This window comes from Leptonychotes weddellii, chromosome 15 (genome assembly GCF_054177405.1).
Source record: "Leptonychotes weddellii isolate Sample4059 chromosome 15, ASM5417740v2, whole genome shotgun sequence".
Lineage (NCBI taxonomy): Eukaryota > Metazoa > Chordata > Mammalia > Carnivora > Phocidae > Leptonychotes > Leptonychotes weddellii.
The window spans coordinates 17,888,955-17,910,213 of NC_138383.1; the positions used below are offsets into that span (position 1 = coordinate 17,888,955).

The window sequence follows — 21,259 nt, forward strand, 5'->3', positions numbered from 1 at the left end:
TCCGCACCGGAGGCAGTATCTGAGAAGCTGCTGGGCTCGAGGGAGGGGAAGGCGCCCAGGAAACTTGAGAGGTGAGAATTTCACACACTGCCGGCTGCAGCTGTGGCCTGATCACAGGAAAGCAGACGTGCTGGAGGAGGGGCAGGGGCTGTGGGCACAAGGACAGGCAGCCTCCCTGGTAGGGTCAAGCACACTTTATTCAGCACAGGAATGTGTGAACACAAGGGCCTTGGGCAGGGTTCCTGACAAAGACCTCTGCTTCAAACCCTGCTGTACCCAGAGCAAAGTCATCATGTAAACCACCGGGCCCAGAGGGGAGGGGGCTCAGCACAGGGTCACACTGGCCAGCACACGGGGAAGCTGGGGTGGGTGGCCCATGGCCAGGAGAGTCGTGAGCAGCTCTAAGTAACTCACTCAGAAAAGCCAGGGTGGGAGGAGGGCAGGGGCCTGGCCCATTCAGGGAATTATCTCCACCACTGGGGGCCCCAGGGTTCAATTTAGCTGAAGCAGCCAGGGCTGCTGTGTCAACACATGATTCAAAGGCCCTAAAAGCCATAGCCCTGGGGGTGACAGGAGAGGTGGCCCGTGGGGGTGGGGGTGGGGGTGCAGCTCTCACAACCAGCACACTGCAGCCCTGGCCATTGCCTCCAATCTGCAAAATGTAAATGGCACCAGCCTTCGCTGCCCAGGACCCCACTCCCTTGACTGGGGTCCCCAGTGGAAGTGGGGAGGGGCACGGGAGGGCAGAGAAGGCAGGTCTGCAGGCAGAACCACCCTGGATGACTACGGTCCTGCCCTCAAGACTCATGATTGGGGGTAGGGGAAGGTCTTGGGGTCTGCACCAGGCAAGAGCAACGGTTTGAACCCTCTGCCCAGAGAGCGTGCTTGTGGCGGGGCCCACAGCTTGGCCTGAGAAGCCTCCAACCAGAGGAGGCAGCCCAGGACCTCTCTGCTCGGGTCACTCCCGGCTGTGCTGTTATGCTGGGTACACACAGGGGCAGGGGGAAGGAGGGGATTCTGGGAGGGAGGAGGAGAGGGCGTGGTTAGGGAGGTGGTGCTGGGCACCCTGGGACCCTTGGGAGTGACAGGGAGAAGCGGCGCACGACGGCACAGCTGGGCCCAGCTGAATTCCTGATTAACAACTGTTCTGAAGACCAGAGGGGATGGGCAGAGGACAGACATGCCACCTTCCTGGAACTACCCCTGCTAACCCAAGAATGGGGCATGTTAAAGAGCACCCCTGCCCCCAACCAGTAACTAGAGTGGCAGGAAAAGGGGGCTCAAAGTCTGGGGTGTGGATGGTGACAGCACTCCTTCCGTGGGCTTTGGGCTCAAATGTAAAATGCACAAACTTTTTCATCACCAGGGGACAGAGAAGGGGCTGTCTCTGGCTGGACGGAGGCTGGGAGGGCAAGGCCGGTGCCTAGTGGGTGTAAGTGACAGCCAGAGCCCGGCTTCTCTCTACACTACACATGAAGGTGGCTGTGGCAGGGGACTCAGGGAGGGACGGATCTATCTAAATGACTCACAGGCAGCTGGGGGAGGGGTGGCTGGGATGACACAAACGCCCCGATATCCAGGGAACACAATCAACAGGCAAGAGGAGCACAGGTAACCACTGTGCAGGGAGTGGGGAGGGCAGCCTGCCGGCACACAGCCCCAGGATGGGCTCACTCGTCAAACTTCCCTTCCCGAATGTGTTCGAAGGAGAAGGGTAGGAACTTGAAACCGGTTCCGCTGTAGAATTTATTCTGGAACTCCACCCTGGGGAAAGGGAAAAGGAGTGTCATCATTCCACAGAATCCTTTTGGGATTTCACAGTGGGCTAGAAAGATGCTCTGACTCTCCTCCCCAAGGCCTCGCTTTCCTAGCTGAGCTCGGGAAAGCAGCTTGGCCTTCTGCCACCCACCCACCCACCCAGACCAGAGCTTGGCCTAGTTCCCACAGCGCACACAAGCCCTGCTTCTGAAGGCAAGAGTGCCGCATAGCTCCTCCCTGGTTTGTCCTCAGTTCCTGCTCCTTCCTGCTGAGCACAGTGTGTTTATGCAAAACTCTTTGTCTAGCCATGTGCAAAAGAAGTGCCCTTGGTTTGAGTCTCTAAGGGCAATGTAGAGACTATCCACTGGACTCCCGCCGGGGCTCAGGGGCTTGAGGCCGAACTCTCAGGGAAGCCCCTGGGCAGCAGCGAGCTCAGCGCCAGGGACTCTGGCAAGTGCCCTTGTTTTCTAGTTTGTTTCTTTTCCTTGCAGGAGGAAGGAGAAGGGAGGGTTTTGAGTAAACACTGGAGGCTTTGGGGAGGAAATTCCCAGGAAAGGGGCATGGGGGGAGGGGGAGTCTTCTCCAAGTAACGGCAAAAATATTCTCCAACTACAAAAACATCTGAGAACGAATTCTTCTCTCGGGCTGAAAGGAAAAGCAGAGCTTCACCTCCCTTCCCAGGCAGCCCAGCATCCACCGCTGACGGTCTCCCTGGGGCCCTTTCCAACTCTGAGGGGCAGGAAGACAGCACTCCTGGAAGCAGAGCTGGGCTGCAGGCTACACTTCCCCCTGCATACTCCCTGGATGGCTGCCCAGCAACCAAACCACCACCAAATATGGGCAGAAAAATGCATGATTCAGAGGATAAAAAAGCCAAGGAGAGCTGCCCTGAGGAATGGTTTCCACTCAGCGCTGAGTGACCCTGGGGACGCCAGAAGGACAGAAGGACAGGCGGGGCTCGGAGCTGGGGCCCGCTGCAGGCAATGGTGCTCATGCAGGGCATGGTGGAAGGACTGTCTGCTTCGGGGGTCAGTCTGTGGTGACCCTCAGAGGTCCTCAGAGGCCCCGTCAGCCCTGGGGTGCTGGCTGACGACACCGCAGAGCTGCCGGCTCCACTCCCTGAGGAGAAGAGGTGAACAGAATTTTCTGCGTGGGCGTAAGAACAGGCGGCCTTCTCCTCCCAGCCCCACATTCCAGGGGCTGGGCCAAGGTCCCAAAGCCTCCCAGACTCTGGAGGGGTCCCTGGGCCAAGGGAAAATAGGACCTGGGGGAAGGGGCTTCAAACTGAAGTCAGTCACAGGATTCCTGGCAAAAGCAATTTCAACCCGGGATCTGGACTCATCCACATATCCCAACCCCGAGAAGTCCTAGAAGCTACAGCTATTCAGGCCTCCGTTGGGGGAATTAGGTGGGGATGGGGTAGGTTCCTGCCTCTCACCCACTGCTGTCTGGTCCTTCACGTTGAGTAGGCTGTTTGCATATGGCAAGCGCATTTCTGAACAACTGGAAAGAGACTGACACATCCCGTTTGCATTCAACAACATTTATCGAGATGGTGGGCAGGTCATCTTAGGGTCTACTCGGGGTCCAGAACTCTGAGCCCCTGGCTGGCTAATCACACAAACAATTCGAATTCCAAACTGGATGAACGGACTAGAAGCTTCAGAAGTTTTCAGATGCCCGTGGGATCACCATCCTTCTCTTGGCATTCCTCTGCGTGCCTCATCTACCCAGGGGGCCCAGCGGGAAGGAAGGGCTACACGTGTCTGGGATGCAGGTGCATAAATTCTGCCAAGTGAGCCCATGGGCGGTCCCTCTGACACATGGCCTGATACCACCTCTACCACCAGCCACTGCCTGTGGTTAGACTTAGGGTGGCCACCACCACGGACACCTCAGGCGTCTCATGGTCAGCCTGACTTCACGCCCCTTCTCGGCCTCACTTACCCCAACCTCCCGGAACAAAGCTGGAAAGCAATCTCCCTATCGGACTGCCCAACCACCCCTCCCTCCCAAGCAGGGAAATGTGTACTTCCTGAGAAAGTACAAACATGAAGTTCTTTGCGCCAGGGCCCTGCTGGGTCCTCTTATTTTAGGAGCCTGCTACACCACCCAGGGAGCCTCCGGGGCTCCGCCGTGCCCCAAGCCACCTCTAGAATTCTACGGTTGTGAGGAGGGTGTCAGGAAATCGGATGGGTTTCTCGGACACCCCTTCCCTTCCAGCTGCGGTACTGGCAAAGGCCACCCAGTGACCCCGAAGGATAAGTGGGAGTCCCCGGAGCACTCACCACTGCTACCTGATAGGAAACCTTATTTCCTTGAGTGAGGGAAGGGTCTCCTCCCTTTCCTAGCGGGGGTGTGAGTGAGAAGAGGCAGTTTTAGGAAGATGATCCTAGACCGAGCTGCTTCTCTGGCCCTTTCTGCCGCTCTCTGAGCAGTCCAGGGCCTGGAACACACATCTGTCTAATGGCCCACATGTCAGGGCAATGATGGCAGCCAGGAACTACACTTGAGGCGTGCTTTCTTCCGGGCCAGCCGTTCCCGCACCCGTCCTGTGGTAACCTGCTGCGGCGCCACTCCATTCCTTATGACAATATGGTCCCCCCTTCCTTTGGCCCTCAACCAAAGGAGTTGGAGTTTGTGAGTGTGCAAGTGTGCACATCGACACGTATGTGGAATCTGCTAAGAAGGGATTTAGTTCCTGAAAGTGGGTCAGGGGGCAACAGTCTTTCTACTAAAGTCAGTTTGGTGTCCACAAACTGACAAATCCTATCCCTGCCTTGCCTTTCCTGAGGAAGAAAAGACAGCTAATTACAGTAGGCAAAAATAGATAGACACATAACTCAGAAGGAGATGAAATCAGCAAGTTGGGACAGTAACCTGTTCACTCTTGTTTTCAAATATATCACCCACCTCCTTTAGGACCCCACATGAATCTCAGACTAGTGGTTTATGTTTGTTACCAAAGCAGACATTGTGGTTCTTGTCCCCACTGAAGACATCCAGAACTTTTATAATGGGGCAGCCCTTGCATCAGGATCAGGAAACCCCAGCTGACAGCCAGGGGTAAAGTGACAGGTATGAGGACGCCCAGGCTGGACCCCAGGAAAAATAGCAGCAATGTCCCGCAGCCATTTTCGGCAGGACCAGCTGTCCCCAGCCTCATAAGAGGGCCATAACTCAGAATTCCTGCAGACCTGGGGGACAAGAAGGCCCAGGAATCCCTGCAGTGCATCCATATTCGGCCAGGAGGGGGAGCACGAGCACCCGTTTCATTCACCCCCTTTCAGTAAGGGCGATGCTCCAAACGTGCCTCCAACAATGGATTCTGAAAGCCGAACAGTTTAGTGTTTCTCTTCTCCGTGATACCTCTACTACCCAAACCAACCAACCCACAAGTTTGTCTGACGAGCCCATTCCTTGAAAATTACAGGCATTCAGATGCGCTTCCTCCAGGGGGTCTCCCCTCTCTAAACACTAAAAGCAGTTTCTTTACAAGGGACCATGGCCAAGATGCCCTCTCCACAGGGCAGCCCACTTCTAAGCAGGGTGGCTGCGATGTGCACTTGAACACAGTTTATGATGAGCCGGGGCACTGTGACAGGCACCTGGTATGCACATTATTTCCTATTTATCACCACAACCATGTTACGTGGATACCATCCTCTCTTCACCTGAGAGAAAGTAAGGTTCAGTGAGGTAAGTGCTCTCCTCTGGGGGTCACCCAGCCAGTGACAGCAGAGATGGAATTTGAACCCAGGTGGGCCTAATTCTGAAGCCTGTTCTCTTGTCGCTCATCAGGTCCTTGGGCTCATTCACGGGGCCGTGGGAAGACACCTTCATTTGAAGGCCACAGGTTAAGCCTGAGGGAGACATAATCCTTCTGGCCACAACAAAACATGGCCTCCCAGGCTGCCTCTGCTCACTCTGGAGATTAGGCCCAGGCTCCAGCGACCTTCCTCACCCTGTGGTAAGCCTGGCTCACTGCTCTGACAGTTCTGACCCAGCACTGTGACTGCTCCCCAGCCCGCCCAGGGAGGAGGCTACAGGCTCCCCACTTGGGTTGGGATTCAGGTGGGGTAGTAACTGGTCCCTCGAGCACAGGGCTCAGGAAGACAGAGAAGTGACTAGGGAAGGAAGGAAGAAACAGTGAGTCACCAGAGGCTGGTCACACAGACATTGCCTCATACCAAGTGGCTGAGGAAGTGTGCTGGGGAGAGAGTATGCTGATAAGCTGAGAACAGGGTAGTGTGCCAGCAGTCTGAGCCACACAGCGCTCCTAACCTCCTGGCTGGACAGTAGATAAACAACAGCTGGGTGGGGAGGAGGGCAGCAAGGAGGAGGAAGCCAGCCAGAGGACGGGTTATTTTAAAGGAGCTTTTGAGGGAAGAATAAGTCCCAGTTGCGCCCCGCCCTTCCGTGCCTCACATTCCCCTCTGTCCATAACAGAGGAATCTTTGAGGGGGCTCAGCATAACCAAGTCAGGAGGAAAACCAAAGATAAGGGGAATGCGGCAGAGGATCCTTGGGTTCAGGTTTAGAAAACGGATGTAACGAGACATTCTACACACTCTCTGATCTTGAGATCATTAGCACCACAGACCATCTCGTCTAGGAGTTCCTAAGGTAGGGTCAGTGAGTTTGTGGCCGCCCTAAATGGGTAAAACTATTGGGGGGGATGTTTCTCTAGGGAGAGGGCCCAGAGCCTCCAGGGCCACTGGGGTTTGAGACCCAAAAAGAGAGGGAGAATCACAACATAAAGGAGGAAGCAGAGACTCAAAAGAGGGAGGGCTTGAGGTAGAGAAGCCAGATAAAGTACAGGATGCCTAGTTTTTAGTATGAGTATGTCCCATGTACATTTGGGAAATACTTGTACTAAAAAAAAAATTCACTGTTTATCTGAAATTCAAATTTTACTGGATGTCCTGTAATTTTATTTGCTAAATCTGGCAATCCTACCTTGAGGTCATAGGGTCACTGCCTGGACCAGACCCCACCTCTCCCACCCCCTGGGACTGAGCTAGCTCTCTCCAGGCAGAGCCATTAAAAGCCACAAACTACTTTAAGGAAAACAAACAAATCCAAACCTGCCCTTCTGAAGAAGCTGCTTCAGGGCACTGAGCTACACACTATGGAACCAGGAACACCCCCTACCCACATGGAGTTGCCAGGGCTCCTACCCAAAGACACGGGCACAATGACAGAACAAGGGGGACAAAACTGGGGTACAGTGTGCTCTAGCATCTTTCTGGACTGCAAATCTATTCCAGAGTTGCTTCCATCGCTCTGAAGACAGGAGAAAGTTTATGCCAGAGCTAAAAAACCCCAAACAAACCAACAACCTCAGCAGGTCCATAATCAAGAGCAGTGAAGAAGGCTAAAGGCAGGGAGAGAGAATCTGACAACACCCACCAGAGAATTCTCCCTTGGGGGCTCTAAAGAGTGAGCTGTGCTTTTGTGGAGGTTTCCTGATGCTCACTCCTAATGTAGGTCCTTGGGCATAATGATGTGAATGAAAGCAGACACTTCCTAGTGTCTCCGGATTCTGTACAAGAGCAAAGCTGCCCTCCGAGCAGCTAAGGACACATCCCCAGCCCCCCGAACTCGCTGCCGCTCACCAGTGTAACCGCAGCGCATGGAGGAAGGCCGAGAGGCCCTCCATGATCAGGAGGATGGCCACGGTCAGGGTGGCAAAGGCGGCGAAAATGAAGAACAGCGCCAAACCTCCTGCCAAGCTCTTCACGCTGAGGCCGATGTGGATCACCATGGTCCAAAGCACCTCAGACAGCTCTGGGGAATGCAGAGACGGGACATCGGGTTCAGTTTGGCAAGAGGTGTTGTGGGCCTTCCAGTTTGCTCTGCTGTCCCTCACCTGAACTGTCTGCTGCACCCTGGCTTCCTGCAGCCTTAGGGGGACTACCATGCATAGCTAACCTGGCAAAGGCGCTGGTCCTCCCATTTGGACGTTGTTGTCCCAGGATTCAGGAGTCTGAATAATTCCAGAACCCTTATGTTATTTCCACTCTACTTAAGCCCTACATCTGAGAGAGTGCCCAGAGAAGGGGAAAACCATAATTTTCGACCTGAGAGAAATACACTCACGTGCATGAGCGAGGCTGAGGGCCCAGAGCCGCAGGTAGGAGGCGGTGTTAGAGATGCAGCCCAGGCAGTACTCGATGGTGTGGATGGCCTGGTGGACCATGGTGTCCCCAAAGTCAAACTGTCATGGGAGGAAACCAGACAGAAGATATAAGGCTGGGAGGGGATGTGTAGATGGTGCTGTGGCCACTTGGTGCTTTGGGCCTGGGTGTGAGCGCCAGCACTAACGGCTACACAGGCCAGGAACCCCCAACGCTGAACTCAGGTGGTGATTTCAGCTATGCTATCCCCAGAAATCTTGCCTGGCTTAGCCCCCAACTGGGACACCCCATTTCCCTTAATTCTCTACATTTTAATGACCTCCATCTTAATGAGATGATTCTCAACCCGTTTGTTTTTTCTTCCCGCTAGGCTGTAAGCTCAAGAGTGGAATGTATGCCGAGTTAAGAGCACTCAGAGAAATGGACTGTCTGGACGCGGGACTCCTAGGGCCCTGCTGCTGGGCCTCCTCCAGCTGACTTCCTCCTTACGGTGCCCGAGGGAAGCGCCCTGCTCTGAGTCAGGAGAGCAGAAGGGCTTTCCCCGGCCATGCTTCAGGTGACAGGCTATCGGGCCAGAAGCTGCCGAGGCAACACTAAGCCTCTACAGCCACTCCACTTATTATTCTTACAACCTGCTGGGAGCAAGATAACTTTTTTTTTTTTTTTTTTGGTGGCTTCTGAGAAGATGACACAGGGAAATTCTGACAAAAGTTTTCCAAAATCCTCCAGTTGACTGAGACCACACTGAACATCTATTGTTTTTTTGTTTCTGTTTTTCTTACGCTCCCTTTCTCCCAGCTTTCCTTCCCACATCAAAAACCGTTTCCAGGGGCGCCTGGGTGGCTCAGTCGTTAAGCGTCTGCCTTCGGCTCAGGTCATGATCCCGGGGTCCTGGGATCGAGCCCCGCATCGGGCTCCTTGCTCCGCAGGAAGCCTGCTTCTCCCTCTCCCACTCCCCCTGCTTGTGTTCCCTCTCTCGCTGTGTCTCTGTCAAATAAATAAATAAAATCTTTTAAAAAAACAAACAACAAAACTGTTTCCAGAATAAGGGGGTAGAGTTAGAACAAGCTTGCCGGAGTTCACATGCAGCCCGCTCCAAGCCGGGCTGGGAAGAATTACTGGCATCTCTACAGCGTGCCAGACACACTTCCAGGCCTTCCCCCACCCTGCCAGGTGGAGCATTCAGCTGCCAAAGAACAGGAGGCGGGCCCTTCCTGGGCTCCTCCCACACAGCCCGCCCAGAACCCCAGAAGCACAGGGCCTCCCCGCCTGCCCTGCCTTCAGGTCAGAGTCTGTTTTTCACCAGTTTCTTTCAAGACTCACATGACCACTCCCAAAGGACACCAGAAGTGTTTTTGGAAATTGCATGAGGGCAGGACGAGAGAAGGACCTGGCTGGTAAAGTGCTAACAGCCCAGGCCTCAGGGGTGCGGCCAGGAGGGAGAGAGACCGGCTCCAACACGCCATCTTTGGGCGACTGCCTCAGTTTCCCTCACCTGACCATCTACACTCTGAGTATTTCTGGGCTTTTCTTCTGCAACAGGCTCTTCAAGCCTCCTAGTTACCCTAAAAACTCGTTACCCCAATCCCAACAACGCTGCTAAGAGCTCTTTCCCACCAGTGCTGGCTGTTGCCCCAGGGCCCATGCTCAGAGGAAGGAAAGGTCCCTGCTCCCAGGAGCACTGGTCTCTGCTCCTAAGAGCTCCGCGAAAGCAGGGACTGCTGGGTTTCCTGTAGAACCAGGCCCCTTTCAGCAGTTTTATTCTACCCAGAGTTCTTCCCAGAAGAATGGAGAACACACACGGAGGAAGCCTCCCTTCTGGGTATTACCCACACTCTCTGCACTTTCTCTTCTTCCCAACTTCCTGCTTTGTAACCTTGGGCAAGTTTTCATCTCTATATAATGGGGGAAGACTGTGGTGGGTGAGGAGTTAGGGTGAAATGCAGTCAAGCACTCAGGAGCCTATATCACTGCCTCCGGAGTCAGCTGTGACTGAGGAGGGCAGCTGCAGACTCCCGGTCTACACACTCCTCCAGGTGCGCGGCCCATCCCCTCCTCACCTCCCGGGCCCTGCCCTCCACCCTCTCTGCCCCACAAACCCGACCTTCCCGGCACCCGCTCCCTTGCCTCCCGGATGTGAGGTCTAACACATTCTGTGTCCTGACTGAGCCCCTGCAGTGTCTCCCACTGTCACCTTTTCCTCCTCCCTCTGTAGACATTCGCCTGCCCTCGGTTTTCCTCCTACCTCCCTGGATGCTCCTTCCCAGTCTCCATCTTGGTTCTTCCTTAAATGCTGGAGGTCCAGCCTCAGCTCTTACACCTCTCCTGCAGCGCGGCTGCTCAGGGCTTAGAGGGCCACCCGTAGGAGTGACTCCCAGATGGACACCTTCATTTCCTTGTTGACTGTTTCCAACTAGCCGTGCTACATCTCCTCCTAGTGTACCACAGGCGCTTCAAACTCAGTGCCACCCAAACTCATTAATCACTCTCCTCTGACCCCACCGGGACCTACTTCTACTCCATGTCCCATGTCTAACAGCGTCATCACTAGGGCCCCAGGCACCCAGGCCTGGAAGTCAATCTTGAATCCTCACTCTCACTGCCTACATTCATTAAGGCCCTGGGACCTGTAGCTCTAACTTCCTTGATCTCATTATCCGTCCCTTCCTTTCCAACTCCCCTGCAAATGCCTCACTTCACTACAAGCCTCCCAATTCTTTCATGACTCATATCAGACTAGCTGGTCTCCATGCCTCCAGACTGTGACCTCTCCCCAATCCAATATCCCCTAGAACACCCCCACTAGAGCATTTCAGCAATGTCCTCTGACTGGCTCCTTGCTATCCAAACACTCTACCGCTGCGTACTTGTTTATCCCCAACACGTGATGGGCCCACACGCCTGTCTTTCCGATAACTATACACACTGATGGGTCTGCATTCCCACCCAGTCCCCACAGAGACTCCTGCTTGACTGGACTAAGTTAGCAACAATCTCCTCAGGGAATCACTTCCTGGTCTCCTCTTCTCCACCCCACCCCAGTGCTCGTCAGGTGCCCTCTTTCTGTGTTCCCACAGCATCCTGGGCACACCTTAATCACACCATCTGTCACCCAGACTGTTTCCTCAATTTGGCTGGGAGTTCCTTGGAGGCAAGGGCTATGTTTCTCTTCCTGCAGTTTCTGTAGCACCAGAGTGCTTGGCACATAGAGGGTGAATGAATGAATGAATGGGTGGGATAAAAGAATTAACGGATGGGAGGGTGGGTGGGATGAATGAACAGATGGATGGGTGGGTGGGATGGACAGATGGACAGATGGGTGAGCGGGATGACTGAATGGAGGATGGGTGGGTGGGATGAATGAAAACATGGACGGATAGAATGAGTACACGGATGGACAGGTGGGAAGACTACACCTGATGAGATGACACAGTAGGGAGAGGTGCCACTGACCCTTGCTGAATGGTTACAGCCTTTAAAGATTTCCCAGACGATCAACTGGCCTGGCTCTGGTTTGCAACTGGACTTAGCGCTCCGCAGGGAGAAGGACTACTGCTTCCACCAGGCTGGAATAATGGCCTACATGGGGCATATAGGTTTTCACAGCCAAGCAAAAAGGGGAAGTTCTCGAAGAAGTAGGCTGGACTTAAAAAAAAAAGTTTTGTTTGAAATCTTTAAATAATTCTAACAGTTAATCTAAATCTGGCTATGGAGAACTAGACTGTACATGTGCCTGATAAAGATAAAATGTCATTATTATTTAGGAAGCCACGGGAAGCTGAACCCTTGAGGGAGCGGAGGGGCAGAGACTAGGGAGGCTGAATTACAGTCCGTCTTGTGTGGTTGTCCAAAGACCCTGGGACTTGGCTTACAAATGAGGACCATTCTGACAATGACCATGGCACTGGGTGCTCAACTAGGAAGACACTTGGCAAGAACAGTGTTGTTAGGGGCTGTGTTACTGGGAGAGGGCCGGGCTCCTCACTAACAGGGAACACCCTCCCAGCCAGCCCTTCCAGGCAGCTCAACCAGTGACTATGATGAGCAGCTCACAGGAACACAGAGGCTCCTGGATGCCAGCAAAAGAGCCTCTCCAGCCTTCAGGAAGACGGAGCACGGTCTGTTTTTACACAGAACAGCACAGGTTTTCCTGTTCCCATCCCACTGCCCCTTTAGAGAGGACCAGGAGAGCCAGGAAAGGGAAGGGTTCATGGGTCTAGGTATTTTAGAGAAAAGTTTTGGGGAAAGATGCAAACAGTGCAGCAAGGCCTTTAAAAAACCCAATTTAAAATTCGTGTATTGCTAAATGAATTACTGCTGAGCTAGAAGGCCTCCTACTCCAAATGTGCCCTGAATAGCCAACTTTGTTTCTATTATCTGGTATAATATGAACTCCTGTCACACAGATGGGATTTTCTCTGGGATACATCGGAGAGGCAAAGCCTCCTTTTTGAAAGCTGTCTCCCTCCCACCTGGGTCACAGGGAGGTAGATCTGACCCCAAGTGAGGGCCCAGCAATTCTCATTTCAAGTATCATCAAGCTGATGAGGACAGTAGAAAGAGGCTGGCTGCATCTCAGACAGGGAGGAAGGGTGAGCTTTACTCACAAGCTCTCCGAGGAGCAAGGAGGAAACAGCTACTCCCAGCGGCAGAGCTACCATACCTGACATAACACCACAGGAGGGGAAAGCAAAGACCACTGGGATTTAACCCCCAAGGGGGTCACCTCAAGAATGCCAAAGCAGACATTACTTGTAGCTCCTTTCAAGCCATTCTCAGAGGTATTAGATCAGCAAAGTCAATGAAACAAAGACAGAGGTGACCGACATGAGATGCAGTTAATGGAGATGAGCTTTTTCAGAACACAGGTTCACGAACTGGTTAGAAATGGCCAGTGAGATGCGGGATGCACGGGTGGCATGTGTGGGCCCCCGGCTGCAGCAGGGTCGGCAGACGGATCACAAGGATGGCAAAGAGAAGCCCCAGATAAACATGAAGGCAAAGCCAGCTTGTTTCTTACCACTTCATCCTCGGTAGGCTTGTAAACACAAATTTACACTTAGTGGGAAGCCATGCCACACAGTCACAAGTCACAAGCACAAGGTTATTGACTGTTTCTCGGGAAAACTGTTAATGTTAAATGGGCCTCATGTGTTGGAGGCAGGCCTCCTCAGCATACACAGAAAGCAAACCCAGTGGGATTCAGAGCATTAAGATACATATTTTTTAAAGGCACCCCAACACTTATAATTTCTTTTTTAAAATGTCATACACATAGGGGACGTGGTCAGTCAGACTGAGAAGTTCAGTCATCTGGGTCCCCCAACTCCCATTCTATTTGCTTCAAAAAGAATATAACAACAACAACAACAACAAAAGAATATAATGAATAGATGACATTCAAAAGTTCAGTTCAGAGGTTTGTGGTGTGAGTGGTTAGGCAAGGGGACTGGATTTTAAAAATCAGCTTGGAGGTGGTGGTTTAAGGAAAAGTCTAATTTGGCCTTACTACTTTTCACTCTCCCTGTAAAAAGTAGGCAAATAACATTTTTAAAAAGCTCAAATAACGTATCTGCAACAGGAGCACATTAGTGGGACAAGACTTTAAAAAGTACCCGCGGTTACAGTTCCAACTGGAACCATTCCTGGAAGGGGCAAGGGATGAAGAAGCTGCCCTGAGGGGGCTGTGTTTCTGGTAACAAGAGCGGGGAAGCCTGGGCCCACTCTGCCCTTGATCCCCAGGAGGACAGTCAGTCACTGAGATTGGCATGCAGAGTACTGTGGGCAACTCAGAATTCCACGAGTTGGGACAAGGGAACACAAGTGCCACGGGCACCCAGGGGGAACCTGGAGTTCACAGCAGGCCCGCTGGAAAAAGCTGTGCTGCCCGAAGAGGCCCAGAAGGCAGGCTGATCACTAGTATTAGCATTTTCATTTTTCAAGAAGACTGGAGGGAGGCCATTACTGCACACAAGACGAGGGCTGCCCCACAAGAGAAGGAGAGGAAGCCCATGCCACTGGATCTTACCTCTTCCGCGTCCTCTGAATGGGTGGAGAGCTGGTCATGCTGAATAATCTCAGCATCCTCCTCTGTCGGTCCGTTGCCCACCCTGATCCCACCAAAGTTGAGAGTTCCCTACACAGATGAACAGAAAGAGTAGAATTTGCCTGGGCTTTAATGTGACATTCTGTGAGGTGGGGAAGGGCGATGGTTAGTGCATACAAACCTCAGAAAAGCATGTATTCTAACAACAAAATCAAAACCCGCTGATCCAACAGCTAAGTAAACACAAACCACTGTCCCCGCCCCAACCACCACCGGCCCAGCCCCAGCCCCTGCATTTACTACCTCAATCTGATCAGTTCTGCCTGCCACACCAGGACGCACTGACCTGGCCTCAGTCAAGGCTAATTGAGATGCCTGCTTGGACAAAAAGCTTCATATGAACAGACTCTTACAATGACTATAACTCTATCTGTAAAGCTGTCAGTGCTCTAAGTTTTTCTAGAAGTCAAGATCAGACTTTCTAAGAGGGAGGGGAGCCAAATGACAATGGTGACTATAACCTGGTCGGATACACTTTCAACTGGAACCCAAGAGTTCCAGCAACCTCTCTCAGAAGCGGACCGGGTCTCTGCCCAGGAACAAAGGACTTCCTAGATCAGGGAAGGGAAAAAAAGCTTAATGTGCATCAGCCTATGGCTAGAGAATACGGAGTTTAAAAAAAAAAAAAAAAGAAAGAAAAAGAAAAAGGCTCCTTTCCTTCAGTGGAGGACTCTGGAGTGTTAAAACAACTCTTTTACAGGCCTGTGGGCAGATGGTGATTGGGTGCTTGCTTCTTCCCATTTCCCAGGCATTGTGTTCAATGGGTTCCCCAGAACCAGAATTTCTAAGTCAACCTGACTTGGAAAAGCTTGGCTTAATTGAGGCAAAAGGACTCTTTGAGTGCAAAAACCAGGCAGAACTGGGGTGAAGTCAGACAAATAGCAATGAGTGCTAATCTGCCAGAGGGAAAAGGAGCTAAGAAACAGCCCCTAGGTCCACTTCTTGTGGTTTCTGATCAGGAAGCCCAAAGGAAGCAAGAGTTTAAAAACTGCTCTCCTGCAAAACGGCCTTCTGGGCAGCAGTATGCGATGTGCCAACAGGTTTGGTCAACTGCCCTGGGGTCCCCACTCACAGCTTCACCTTTTGGTGTGCACCTTCTACCACAGCTTATGGACTACCAGAACTCAGTGTCCGGGCAAAGTCTCTCTCTCCTTGTAGCAGGGGTTCTCCCGTGCTGGTCAGAGAACCAGCTGCATCAGAATCACCTTGAAATTAAATAGAGATTCTCAAATGCTACCTCCAGAAATTATACATTTAGTAGGTCTGGAGTGGGGCTTAGGAAATCTATGTTTAAAAAAAATATTTCCCCAAGTACAAACTATATAATCATTTTTACTGTCTATCAAAATTGAAAATGTAAGCACACACAAAAAAATGCAAGTACCCTTTGAGACTTAGCAGTCCCACTGCTGGGAACATCTATGTTTATGAAATTTTATCAAGGTACACAGACTATGATATTCCCTGCATTCATATCTGTAAAAGCAAAGAATTGGGAACAACCAACACATCCATCAACAAGAGAGTGATTACACAATTTTAGCATATCCAACAGAATGTTCTATGGAATACTAGACAACTATAAAAGAGTGAAACAATCTCCCAGGATACACTAAAAATTTTAAAACCTAATAAATCAAGGGGCAGAAGAGTCAGTTTAAAACACAATTCCTAGTGTGTTTTAAACACATATACATATACATGTACAAACATATATACATATTTATATTAATGGATAATAGATATATGCAGAAAAAATTTGGAAGCAAAATTCCCTTGCCTTTGAGCAGGAGAAGGGGCCTGGGGAGAGGGGGGCTTTCTCTTTCTATACTACTTGCATTCTCTAACCTATTGCTTTAATTTTACTTTTTTGTGTTTTTGTTTTAGTAGGGTTTTAGTAGCCCCAACATGGGGCTTGAACTCACAACCCTGAGATCAAGACATGAGCTGAGATCAAGAGCCAGACGCTTAACCGACTGAGCCACCCAGGTGTCCCCTAATTTTACTTTTTTTTTTTTTTTTCCCTAATTTTACTTTTTAATGTCAGTAGGGGATTGCCTAGGTCATGGAATTAGGGACCATCTTTATTACTTCTTTTGTTTTAATACCCTAAGAAACAAACAAATTTAAAGTTTACCAGGTGATTTTGATGTGTAGTCAGATTCGGGAAGCCCTGAGACCCTGGGCACCTCCAGGTCATGTGAACCTTACACCTGACAACCCTCAGAAGGTGGACTGCAAGTACAGCAAAGGTCACTGGTGACAGGAGAGGACCCCAGCGTACCCTGACATGGGTTACAGGGTCCAGGCAGCCTTCAGGCTTTAAGGCTCCCAAAACAGAAGGTCATTTCTGAAACTTTCCCCAACCAGCAGAGTGAGGGGCAGACAGGTAAATCACCTCCCCAGGCAGACACTAAGAAGTGTCCCTTCAGGACACAGGACATGAGAGTTATAGGAAGGGGGGAAGAGACATATACATCAGCAGAAAAAAGAAAAGAAAAAAGTAAACTGTGATACACCACTTATAGACAACCAAGAGGACATAGAACAGAACACAGATCAATGATCGTATCCTCAGCCCTTAGGGTCAAGAATCCAGGACCCTTGTTGTAAAATGACCATCCTGATGCCTTCAGGCTGCTCTCTAGAACCAGATATTTCGCTAAAGAACCAGTGGGGCGAAAAAGACCCTATGAATGTGCAGCTTTCCAGACTGGGGACATTTAATTTGGGTAGTGTCACAGAAGAGGATACCAGAGGTAAAAGCATCAAGACTGATGCATCAGAAGCACATCATAAATATGCTAAGACTAGGAAAAAGAAGAGCACTGGGAAAGAATGTCGATAATGGTATAGTATGTGCTTTGTGGGTTTTTTGTTTTTTTTTTAATTTCTCACAGGAAAGGAAAGAGTAAGTCCCTTTTTGAACATAATTAAAAGCAGCAACATTAAATTATCTTCTGATCCAAAATGTCAGCCCTTTTAGACTCATTCTAGAAGGATGATTATGGCAGGTTTCTAAGTTTAAAATGATCAGAAACACCTAATGAAGGAAACAGTCATCCATCTGAATATTTCATTTTCTTTTAAAGGAGTATGATGCCACTAGATCACACTAGTAACATGTGTGATCACTGCTGGTGAGATTTTAAAAATCTTATTGATTACCTAGAATAGACTGGGCTAAGTTGGTAACAGTGCATTAAAAGAGTTTGGTTAAAAGATATTTTTAAGGGCAAATACTGAAATGCTTAACATTCAAAGTGCTGTTGCTGAATTATGAGTTGGTATTTAAAGAAGGAAAGATCCAAACAGATGACTTTGCTTACTGCATCAGATGCAGACGGTACATGCGACCCACGCAGACTGGAGGTCTCAGTGGAGCAGCTGAGGACAGGAGGGCTTCTGAGTCTCTCACAACAGAGTAGACATGTATAAGGCCCCACTGGCAGGAGAGAAAGTCATAGCTAAAATGGACCAAATGTCCATGCGTCCCTCCAAAGCAGAAGTTTAAAGAGCAGGGAAATTAATTCAAGAATCACAGGAATGTTCTCACCCCATGCTGAAAAATCATCTAATATATGGTTACAAAAGACAGACATGAAAGTGGATGAGTCCAAGAGCTGCCATCTTGGATTAAGATAATGGCATTCTGAGAGGGTACAACAGTCAAACTGCTTCCATAGACATGACTGTACTTACAGTTTTTAATAGAAACTTAGTAGACCAATGGTAAAGATGACATTAGAATCTATTCATAAGAGGTGGAAATCTTTTGTCATTGTCTTAATGAGTAACAAGGATGTACTTTCCAAGAGCTCACATGTCCCATGCTCTCAATATAACTGAAAAGAATTCTGCTGCACTGTTTGCCACCTCTTTACACAAAATGTGATGGTTTGTCAGTTTTAATTCACTCACTGTTGCAGCCGCTGCTGCCTCTAGTCCCTGCTGGCTCGGGGTTGGGCTGACTGGGGCCTCCACAGGCTGCCCTTCCTGATAGTGAACGGAAGAGAAGAGGAAGGGAGAAAGAAACAAAAGAGGGAAGGAGTGAGGGGGGAGACGGATGGAGGGTACATGGAAGGATGAAGATGGTCAGAAAAGGGAGAAGGAGGGTCTTGTAACTCAGCTGCTCTCAAAAAGGAATCATAATCTAACAGCCGTATGAGAGTCATGCAGTAAGATCTTTTGGGCTTTACTCGCCAGGGTAGTAAGTAAGCATTATTGCACAGCCAGAAATGAAAATTTGGCAACTTAAGTGTGTGTGTGTAGAATTCATAAGCACACATACATTAAGTAAACACAAGTGTATGTGCTGCTTTTTCAAAAGAAAAAAAAAATCAATTGTTCTTTAAACCAAATCTTTTTTCCGGATGTCTTGATTGGTGAAAGTATCATGGTCTCATTTTAAAAGAAAATGTCTCAGCGTCAGCCTTGTGGTTGCCCAGGCAAACCACATGAGTGGGTTCACCCACCTGCAGCTCTTACAGCCCTGATTTGGCTGATGCTGCATCTAGGCAGGCCCAGACCTGGACTGTGCTAAGCACAGCATGAGCAAAGCATGACCAGGAAAGGTAGAAACTTATGACTTGTTTCCTCTACCTGAGCTACTCAAAGCTGAATCCAGATGTTCAAACAGCAAGCACATGGGTTTTTTTGTTTTTTGTTTTTTAAATTTCAGCAGGTCCAGTGCTCATGCTGGGATATGACACAAGTGCATTTTAAGAGCATATAGACTTATACACGATTCATTATATCTGGTGAGGAATTGCCTTGATCTCAAGGAAAAAAAAAATCTAGTAACTTTCAGCAATAAAAGTACACCCACCAAATGCTTCCTCCTCAAATATTGATGGCGAAGGACCAGTGGTTTAAATAGTAGCATCCAAGGTACACACAGTAGCGCAACCACTACCAGGAAACACTGAATTCCTTTCTACAAAGTAAGGACAAGGCACATCACATTAATCAAACACACAGTTTCCAACTCCAGCACAAATTTCCCCCAAACAGTACTTTCTTACTGATCTAGGAATAACACTATCTAGCTTCTCAAAATAATTAGAAGATGTTGTGGCAAAGCCCAGGAATTGTCTCACAGGATGGGAGTTATAAATTCTACCCTTTGTGGACACAGGAATTACATTAGATCCTCTGAAGCTAAGGAGGATGGGCTGAATTTAGGTCTGATGTATGGGCTGAAAACTAATACCACAGAAAGAGATTTTTAAAGGCTTTTCCAGAGTCACAGAAATATCCGGCTTCCTGATCTAGGGTAACCACCTAAGACAGTCCACCTCCGGGTTGACACACCTGTCCGGAATACAGCATCGAATTACTAGAGTCCCCGTAGGAAAAGAGAAACATGTTTATGAAATGGATCAGGAGGCTTGGCGCTTTCTCAGATGTATTAGCATTATAGGCTGTCCACTTGTAAAATATAAGGATAACCAAGTAGCCAAACAAAGAGGTCATGAAGATTATTTCAGGAATAAATCCAAAGTAGATATTCAGGGGCTTCTTGAAATAGCTAAAAAGGAAGAGAGAAAAAAAAAATGTTAAAGGTGAATAGACCCAGGGGTGCCTGGCTGGCTCAGTCAGTGGAGCCTGGAACCCTTGCTGTCAGGGTTGTGTATTCAGGTCCCACGATGGGCACAGACCTTACTTAAAAAAAAAAAAAAAATGGTGAGCAGACACCCAGGGTCACCCTTACATGAAATGGAGTACTTACTAGATTTCCTACCTACAGCTCCCTCAATTCTGTCTTTATCACTTTAAGAAGTAACAGCCAGAAGCACTGGAGGCCAAAAGAGACAAGCAGGATTAACCATGACTTCCAAACTTTTGGACCTTGAACATCTTGGTACCACCCCCACCAATCTTTTCCCATGAGAAAGAGATTGGAAAATATAGTACATTCTGGAATCACAGTTCATAATTTTATATGAGTTACACATAAAAGAAAAAAAGTAACTCACTCATTTTGATGAAAATGACAAAAGGTTTTTCAAAGATCTTTACTGCAGTTGTGAATTGTTAAGGGACTAATATTAATTAAGCCTCATTTAAGAATATGAGATTTTTATAAAAGCACTTCTTTAACATAGAACCGGGTTCTGAGTTACTTATTCCTCCTCAAAGATGTCATGATTTCTTTAGGCAAAAGCATTACCTAAGCTATGCATGTTCTTGTGACATAAACAGAGCAACTCACGTATGGTTGAAGAGGCTCAAAGTGACTCCAAACATCATGTGGATGATGCCTAGGATAACAGATGTCTTCATTTTAAAGGAGTTGAGAAAGGTCAGTTTATTGGTAGCAATGTTCCAGATCTGTCACAACCCAAGGAAACAAAAAGGCATTACAGAGTTCGTGAATAGGATATTATTATTCACCTATTTTTTTTTTTTTAAAGTAAGCTCTACATCCAACATGGGGCTAAAATCACAACCCTGAGATCAAGAGTTGCATGCTCCACCAGCTGAGCGAGCCAGGCTCTCCTATTCACCTATTTTTTAAAGCTTTTTTTTTAATTATGGAAAGTTCTAAACACAGACTTAAGTAGAGAGGACAGTATAACAAACTCACATTTACCTATGACCCAGGTGAACAATTACCTATTGACTCAAGGTCAATCTTATTTTATCATACAGACAACCTACTCCCCACCTCCGTAGTATTTGGAAGCAAAGTACAGATACCATATCATTTTAGCTGTAAATATTTCAGACTTTTTTTTTTTTGAGAGAGAGTGAGCCTGCACGCTGGGGAGGAGGAGGAGAGGGTGGGGAGAAGGGCAGGGGGAGAGACAGAATCTTTTTTTTTTTTAAGATTTTATTTATTTATTTGAGAGAGACAGCGTGAGAGAGAGCATGAGCAGGGGGGAGGGCAGAGGCAGAGGGAGAAGCAGACTCTCCGCTGAGCAGGGAGCCCGATGCAGGACTTGATTCCAGGACCCAGGGATCAGACCTGAGCTGAAGGCAGATGCTTAACCGACTGAGCCACCCAGGCACCCGAGAGAGAATCTTAAGCAGGCTCCATGCCCAGCATGGACATGGGGCTCAATCTCATGACCCTGAGGTCATGACCTAAGCTGAAATCAAGAGCAGGATGCTTAACTGCCTGAGCCACCCAGGTGCCACAGCCTGCCCCCCGCCCCCCACTTTTGGGTAAGGACTAATTTTTTTTAAAACATGACTACAATACTGTTATCACTCCCAAAAGCATTAACAACGATTCTTTAATATCATGAAAC

The 21,259-nt window shown here is 49.3% G+C and overlaps 2 protein-coding genes across 11 annotated transcripts in view; one reads left to right on the forward strand and one right to left on the reverse strand.

Annotated features, from left to right (window-relative positions):
• The window catches only part of PSMC3IP (PSMC3 interacting protein), a 180,226-nt gene that overhangs the window by 36,173 nt on the left and 122,794 nt on the right, over positions 1-21,259 (forward strand). The window lies entirely within an intron of this gene.
• Positions 180-21,259, reverse strand: part of ATP6V0A1 (ATPase H+ transporting V0 subunit a1) — a 49,056-nt gene continuing 27,976 nt past the window's right edge. For 2 of the 10 annotated variants that reach the window (XM_081804970.1, XM_081804968.1), the window contains exons 14-22: positions 20,218-20,336; positions 19,317-19,533; positions 18,832-18,939; positions 17,925-17,999; positions 13,926-14,033; positions 12,918-12,935; positions 7,860-7,977; positions 7,376-7,547; positions 180-1,764 (exon numbers count right to left, since the gene is read on the reverse strand). In XM_081804970.1, the coding sequence (XP_081661096.1) occupies positions 1,671-1,764; positions 7,376-7,547; positions 7,860-7,977; positions 12,918-12,935; positions 13,926-14,033; positions 17,925-17,999; positions 18,832-18,939; positions 19,317-19,533; positions 20,218-20,336 (1,029 nt within the window). In that variant the 3' untranslated portion in view covers positions 180-1,670. The remainder of the gene's footprint in view (positions 1,765-7,375; positions 7,548-7,859; positions 7,978-12,917; positions 12,936-13,925; positions 14,034-17,924; positions 18,000-18,831; positions 18,940-19,316; positions 19,534-20,217; positions 20,337-21,259) is intronic. The other 8 variants (XM_081804966.1, XM_081804964.1, XM_081804967.1 and 5 more) reach the window with 4 other exon arrangements.